Here is a 7,870-nt window from a genome sequence, read left to right as displayed (position 1 = left end):
TGTTCCCGTGGGCTGTTACGTTCCTTATCCCTGCTGAGCCTGGGAAGGGGGAGTGGGAAGCTAACCGGTGCCCGCGTGGCTGCGGTCGCTGGTGCCGCCGCTTCAGAGCCCTCCCTACAGCCTGTGCCATGCCGATTGTCCTGAAAATGGAACTTTGCTCCTCTGAGAACAGCCTCTGAGCCCTTTCCACCTGCAAGGCTTGGGGGAGACGTTGCCAGCCTATGGCACGTAAGTGATTTCATACTTCTTATTACTTAAGTAATAAATTTTCGATGTGTATTACAGCACGGGACTGCACTAACTTACCTGTCTTAGGTTTGAATTTGTGCCAGTCATACGTGAACAAAATTGCTGTCCTTGGGCCAGAGGCTGACAGAAAGAGTGCTTGAAGGGCTGTAACAATATTTAAGAGCAGTGCAGAGCCTGACCTTCTTCTTCTTTAATCTTCCCTCTGTCATTTCTACAGAGAGATACTCCAGGAAATTCAGCGTCTCAGGCTGGAACATGAACAAGCCTCTCAACCCACCCCTGAGAAAGCCCAGCAGAACCCAACTTTGTTGGCCGAACTCAGGCTTCTACGGTAAAAGAAATACCTAAAGCTCGTGCGCATTCGGTGCCGGGGGCGGCCAGCCCGTGGGGTGTGCTCCGTAGCACAGGCTGCTCTGGCTGGTTTTGGGGAAAGGGTAATACCGGCGTATCTTCGGTGACCCTGAAGTGCTGTTTTAAACTGCTGAATTCTGAAGACTGACAGCATATTGCAATTTGCCTTGTTTTAAGGGGATTTAGAAGTAAATAAAAACGTCTCTTAAAATGAGTTCCGTTTGTACAGTTCAGAAAACTGTAAAGAAGAAACTGGTAGGAAAAACTGGCAGAAATGGCATTAACTGCCTGTCTTTTACTGTCCGAAGGAGTGGAGCTGAGGAGAAATGTCAGTTATTTGATTAGTCAGTGAAACTCCAGAAGTTCGTACGCACAGGTAGCCAGGCATACATCCGAAGCTGGAGAACAATCTTCAAAGCCTCTTTGATTAGGTTTGCATTTTGAAGCGACAGGGAAAAATGGACAGTATTTATAGAATAAAGCGTTTCATAGGTTGGGTAGTCGCAAGGGCATTCTCTGGCTATATTTGATTTCATCTTCTATTACTAGTTAATTCAGAGCTCAGCCTTCAAAAATGCTATCTGTAATCTAAAGTAGGTTCTAAAATCTAAGCTCTTGGCAGCAGCAGCTCTTTGCAAACTGCCTTGTATTTATTTCATTCGTTGGGGTAAGCTTTTCCTGCCCGCTTCAGAAGCGGCACAGTTGTGCTTCCCAGGAATGCTTACAGGTTTTCCATAAAGCCCAGGGCTCTCGGGTCGGAGTGACCGCAACTGCCAGCAGTGTCTGCAAGGTATAATCCAGCCCCATATTGCAAAATCTAAGGCTCTCGACTTCCTTCATTACTTTTTCGTACAGAATTTGCTACGTTATCGTACATTTTGGCATCTCTCTGATATTTTTCATTCTATTACCTAAATATAATAGCTCATAGATAGGTTTTCTAGCTTTATGCTTTACAATGTTTAAAAAACTGGAGAGGATGCAGAAGTTACCCACAAATGTTGTGCAAGAGGTAGAGAAAAAAGAGATCGCGGGGCAACCTGATGCGTTGTTTGACCCAGCAGAGAAAGACAAAAGGACCAAGAGCTTAAACTGGAAACCAGCCGCATTCAGACCATGCTTTTTAAAGCACATGCTTTTTAAAGCGAGGCAATAATCTCAAGAGCAGTGATAGAGGTTTCAGTCCCTAGATGTCTTTTCTAAAGATGTTTTTCCAAAAATACAGGTTATTGGGAACAAAACAGAGCTAACCAGGAGGAATTAGAGGGCTTGTATTTTGCTGAAGGAAAAAAAGCTGAATGATCGTTGTAGCCACTTCTGGCCTTCAAATACATGAACAGCATTGGCAAATAGAGGAAAAAAAAAGGTTGAATTCAGCACGTAAAGCCTGTCAAGTCATCACAAGTCTGGCCTTCTGTGTAACACGGGCTGGGGAATTTCTGCCTGCAGCGCTCCGGCAGAACCCTTTCTGACCGCACCGCAGCACCCACGTCAGACAGACGTCCAGGCTTTCGTGTTAGGGAAGGAACAAACGGCACGGCACGTCCCCCGATACTGTTCATGTGATCATCCGTTAACTTCTGAGCTTCGTCTCTGCTCAGTGGACTAAGAGTGTGCACGTTATTTCTAACCTTCATAAGCCTGGCGCCGTTTTCCAAGCCTTGGCTTTCCCTGCGCTTTTGTCTACTGGGCTAAAAAGGTCTTTTTCAAAATTCCTCTCTGCGTGAGTCTTTAGAGATTTTGATTCCCTCCCCTCTTAACCTCATCTTGCGTAACTGGCTTGAACTTCTTCAATTTCTCCATAAAGCGGGTTTGCCAAATCTCCGGCTCTTCCTTCAGCTTGCTGTCCAGTTCTCTCGAAGACCTCTGCACCTCTTCTCTATACGGGCTGCCGCGTCTCATACGTAGCTCACCGGCGCTGTGGATAGAGCTAGTGTTAGCTTTCCTGCCGCCACACATCAGTCTCGCTGACGAATTCAAAGCGCACATTCGTTTTCTTGACTGCATAGCATCACGCTGGAAGTTCACAGTTAGCGGGTTGTCTGTGATGTGAACGTACGTCGCAAAGTCACAGCTAACGGGGAGACATTCCCCAGGCCGGCGGGAGCAGCGCGTGGTGACCTTGCCTTTGAACGTATGTAAGCACCGAGTGATCCCGCTTGCTGTGTGGGCTGTGAAAGCATGAGGAAGGTAATCCGCAGAAAACCAACGTGCCCCGGGTTTAAAATCTGCAGACAACTCGGCCCGTAGAGACAAGTCAGCTCTCGCACACCGCTGGCAAGCGTAGCCTTGGAAGAGGCACGGATCCGTCGTCCTTGCGGATCCCTGCCCTGTAATGCCGACGCGTTGGCTGCCTCCGCCTGCCGGTCCTCGGGATGCCCGTTCGTACACAGGGGCCCGGGACCCGTTTGCCCCGGGCGTGTGCCTCCAACGGCATCTCTCCACGTGTCCCTCCAGGCTGTCCCGTCTTTCTTTTTTTAAACATTTAGCGCCCTTTGTCGCTAACAAACGGTGCCTCTGTCTTTGCTGGAGGTCATTGAAAAAGGAATTGAATAGCGTCAACCAAAATCAGACGTGCACATTGATTACCACCCTTAACAAGTACGTTTGCGGAGCTATACTTATTTAATGTGTTGATTTTTACGTTATTTGTAGTTGTTAACCAGAATGTTTTACTAAATAACTATAGAATAAAAGCCACAGACGTTGAACTGACCTGAGAGGGAAAAAGGACCATATAAACAGATATGTCTGTGGTGCCTTTTAACACATTTTAGGTGACCAGGCATGTGTAATCATCTCTTTATTGCCTTATTTTTGTGATAAGGTTTGGCATTTAATAACTACATTCTTCAAAATACAAAAATATCTTGAAAGAAATACCCAGGATAGTTAATGCTTTGCAGATCTCTGTCTTTAATAACCATTGTAGAAACGAGTTAATCCTGTTATGTAGCATCTTAGCGATTTTCTGGTTGGTGCGTATGCTTATGGTATGCCATTTTCGTGGTCACCATAATGAAAGCAAGCCATACCCAACAGATTTGTTCAGTCTAAGTAAAAAAAAAACTAAAAAAAAAAGGCCTAAAAAAAAAGTAAAGTAAAAATCTAACTAAAAAAAGGTAAAAAGCTTGCTAAAAAAGTAAATGTTTCTTTCCTGATTCTGATTTCCAACTGGTGTTTCTAAAACTAGTTGGTTATTAAAATTTCTTGAATTATTTATCCATAGTATGTCATGTGAGAACATAGATACAATCTAAGACATTTGAAAATTCAGTCTGTAATGTGTGGTGCCTTTAACTGTGGATTAAGACATTGTTATGTCCACAAAAATAACGGTAGATGAGTAAATAAGCCTTTCTAATCTGGGGGGGTGTGATTTGTGGGGCCCAGCATTTCTTAAATCATAGAAGAAACTGAACTTCTGACATCTTGACAGTTTGTCTTTGAATTTCTCCTTCTATTAGTCACTCCTTTATTTTTTTAAAACATAAAATAAAACCATGCAGTCATACTTCCTTAAATATCTCACAGACAGGCATCTGTAGAAATCCAGTGGGTTTCTGATGCCGAGGAGAGGGAAGGTCACGTCTTATCTCCTTGTCGTGTTACCTGGGTTCTGGTACAGCAAATACGTCGAAGATTATACATCACGTTGGTGGACAGAAATAGCTCTGCCGAGCCGCCACGCAGACAGGTGATAGCTTTTCCTTTCCCAACATCTGCAGCCTGTTCTCCGCTTTTTTCCCTCTCTGTTTTTGCCTCCCATAGCTCATTCTCGCTTGTCTGAAAGCTCTGCAGGATGCCTGGGTCTGACGTTAAGAGAGTTCTTAAAAGGCAGAAGAAAGTGGGCTTTTTTTTCTCGAAACGCAGTGCTCTTGGAAAGGGCTTCCTATTACCGAGGTGCTGAGGGTAGATTCTGGATTTTAAGTTGAGCGCTTGGTTGTTATACAGAGGTTTCATGGTCACTGTACTGTGCTTTGCTCTGTTTTTTTAAATTGGAAGCAGGTGGGAGTGATGAAAACCAAAGACACAGTTATATGGGTGAATTTCCCAAAGTGGTTTTGAAATACCCAAAGTTTATTTTCTCTTTCTTTCATGTAACTGGAACAGACAGAGGAAGGATGAATTGGAACAGAGGATGTCTGCGCTTCAGGAAAGCAGAAGAGAGCTGATGGTGCAGCTTGAGGGGCTGATGAAACTGCTCAAAGTAAGCCATGTCCTGCCAGAAACGCAGCGCGTCCTCTTCCCCGGGGCGGGAATTCACTGCTGCCGCTCTGAGATTCCCCTTTGCTGTCGTGCCGCTATCGATACTTCATGAGGAACAGAAGGAATTTGCAAAAAGGCATCTCCACGCTGGCTCTGCACGTTGGTGCAAACGGTTCATAGCTCTTTCAGGTTCATCTGCTGCTGCTTTGGTTAAAATAATCAAAATGCCCTAAGATTTGGAAGGCTTTAAAGTACTCGATTTGGTAATTCACTGCATGCTGTTCTGGGTACCGATTCAGTTCTTCCAGTTTTAACTGGAAAACAAACTGGAAACTATCGGAGTTCTGCCGCCGCGGCACGGTGCCGTGTTCCTCCAGGTGGTGTGAGTCCAGCCCTGCAACGTCTGGATGCTGTTGGGTCTGACCTATAGTATATGGTATTGTCTGGATTCCTGATGAGGGTCTGTTATTTTTTTATAGACTTTTTTATAGTCTAGAGTTGAGCTCGTAGTTGATGACTATAGCCTGAGGTACTGTTACGCGTTTATTCTTTCCATTCTTTAAATTGGACAGGAGCCTCTCTATAAAATGAATGGCAAAATATTGTCCTTACTCAAAGGGGTTTTGGTCTAAGACAAGCTGCACCAACGATACTACAGGCAAAGACAGACATGGGAGAGAGCAGGTGACGCTGACAGGAGCGGCACAGGGTTTCTAGATTAGCTATAGGCACATCTTGATAGTTCCAGAAAAATGTAGAGCTCGCCTGCACGGGAAAGGGGTGATGAAGTCACGCCTGTAAGTCTGAAGTGCAGTCACTCTTCAGATTAGCCTTGCACTCTGGAGTGGGAGTGTGTACACACGAGGCCGTGGTCAAGTACACTTCAGAGGTGTCTGTTTTATTTAGTTTCCCTGTGCAGATGAGCACATAGTTAGTATTAATATTGGGGAAGGTTGGGGGTTTTTTAAGTCACTGGTTCTGCACACTGTTAATTTTTTTCCTGTTCAGCCTGTTAATGTCTGTCTTCTAAAAATTTAAAGACAGCCACTTGCTAAATTCACTTTGATTTCTTCAGACCCTAAATCTTTGTAAGTTGAAGATTGATATCTCTGAAAATGGGCATCCAAAACTGAATTACAGATTTAGGAAAGTATAAAAAGTTGGTGCATCAGGAATAGTGTGATTCTTCATGGTTCAGGTGACCACAGTCTGAGCATTTTTCTTGCACACATTTGAGGAGCCTCTTTATAACTAAGGCAGTTTGGACATCTGCTTTAACATGGTGACAAGCTCAGATGTGAGTTTCCTGTTTTCCGTTATTTTCAAAGCACTCCTGAGCCTTCACACATTAATCCTCCCAAACGTGACCGGAGGTAAATGCTATCATCTCATTGGGGTGACGGCGGTTCTTTTGGCTGGCTTGATTTTCTGCTCTTCCACCTCAAAAGCCTTGGAGGCCAGGTGGACTATCTTTCTCAGATGCACTGCTCTGAACCGGTACGACAGGCGGGCTCCAGAGCAACCTGCGGAGCTTTGCCCACGCACGAGACGATGCAGGCGGCAGCACGCCTGTCTTTGCCTGCTGGGCCATCATACCCTCATCTCCCAACTGCCCAACCAGTGTGTGTTTCCTCTTGCCCGAGTGGCTGGACACGTGAAGGCGGCGTTGTGTGGAGCAGCAGAGGATATTGGTGTCGGGAACACACCGATGAGGAGAGCACGGAGGCCACTGCGGGACGTTGTGGAGGAAAGAGAGCACGAGCACAAGTGGCAGGTGCTGCACAGGAGGAAGGAGGATTGCAGAAGAGGGAAGGGAACCATAACTGACTCACATTTGATAAACTGGTATTTTCAGGACTCATTCATTAAGTTGAATCAGGCAGTTCAATTATGAGCTTGACAGAAGCCTTAGTGACATCTCCTAGGCTGTCTTGTACAGAAGGTTAGTTTAGGAGCTGGCTCTTACTAGACTTGTCATTTATAAATCTAGTATCTTTATTTAATTCCTCCAGTTCCCAAAATTGTTTAAAAATTATAAGGCAAATAGGACTGGATATAAGGAAAAACTTCTTCCCCATGAGGGTGGCCAAGCAGTGGAGCAGGGGCCAGAGAGGTTGCACTCTCTCTATCCTTGGAGGTTTTCAAGACTCGACTGGACAGAGCTCTAAGCAACCTGGTCCGAGATTAAGTTCATAGAATCACAGAATCATAGAATACAAGGTTGGGAGGGACCTCAGGGATCACCTGGTCCAACCTGTCTCGGCAAAAGCACAGTCTAGACAAGATGGCCCAGCACCCTGGCCAGGCGAGTCTCAAAAGTGTCCAAGGAACCCACCAGCTCCCTGGGGAGATGATTCCAATGGCTGATCGGTCTCCTTGTGAAAAATTTTCCTCTCATGTTCAGTTGGAATCTCCCCAGGATTAACTTGTACCCATTACCCCTCCTCTTTTCCATGGGACTCCTTGGAAAAAGGGAGTCTCCATCTTCTTTGTAGCCACCCTTCAAATACTGGGACATGGTGAGAAGGTCTCCCCTAAGCCTTCTTAAGGCTGAACACACCCAGCTCTCTCACCCTTCCCTCACACAGCAGGCTTCACAGCCCTTTGGCCATGTCTGTGGCCCTTCTCCAGACCCTCCCCAGCCTGTCCACATCTTTTTTGCGTGGTGGGGACCAAAACTGAACACCGTATTCCAGGTGTGGCCTGACAAGCGCTGAGGAGAGTGGGATAATGACTTCTTTACCTCTGCTGATGATGCCCCTTGTTGATGCCACCCAGCATCCCGTTGGCTTTCTGTGCTGCACCATCACACCGTTCACTCATATCGAGCTTCTTGTCCACCAGGAACCCCAGGTCCCCCTCCACAGAGCTGCTCCCCACCCAGGTAGATCCTGGCCTGTGTTGCACTCCTGGATTTTGTTTTCCCAGGTGCAAGACCTTCCACTTACCCTTGTTAAGGTTCTCGTTAGCCCACTCTTCCAGCCTATCCAGGTCTTCCCACAGAGCGGCTCTCCCTTCCAAAGTCTCCACTTGCCCACTCAGTTTGGTATCATCAGCAAAC

General features: G+C 46.1%; 1 protein-coding gene across 1 annotated transcript; it reads left to right on the top strand.

Annotated features, from left to right (window-relative positions):
- Positions 1-466: 466 nt before the first annotated feature.
- LOC104616152 (dystrobrevin beta-like) lies at positions 467-6,997 on the top strand (the record flags this gene model as incomplete). The annotated part of the gene is made up of 4 exons (XM_010288148.1): positions 467-580; positions 4,714-4,810; positions 6,431-6,583; positions 6,947-6,997. Coding segments are annotated over 4 exons (415 nt in total), but the record flags the coding sequence as incomplete, so codon positions are not given.
- Positions 6,998-7,870: the final 873 nt, after the last annotated feature.

Source organism: Phaethon lepturus, unplaced genomic scaffold (genome assembly GCF_000687285.1).
Source record: "Phaethon lepturus isolate BGI_N335 unplaced genomic scaffold, ASM68728v1 scaffold17030, whole genome shotgun sequence".
Classification (NCBI taxonomy): Eukaryota; Metazoa; Chordata; class Aves; order Phaethontiformes; family Phaethontidae; genus Phaethon; species Phaethon lepturus.
The sequence above is the reverse complement of the archived record's forward strand: the minus strand, read 5'-3'. Positions and strand labels throughout refer to the sequence as shown.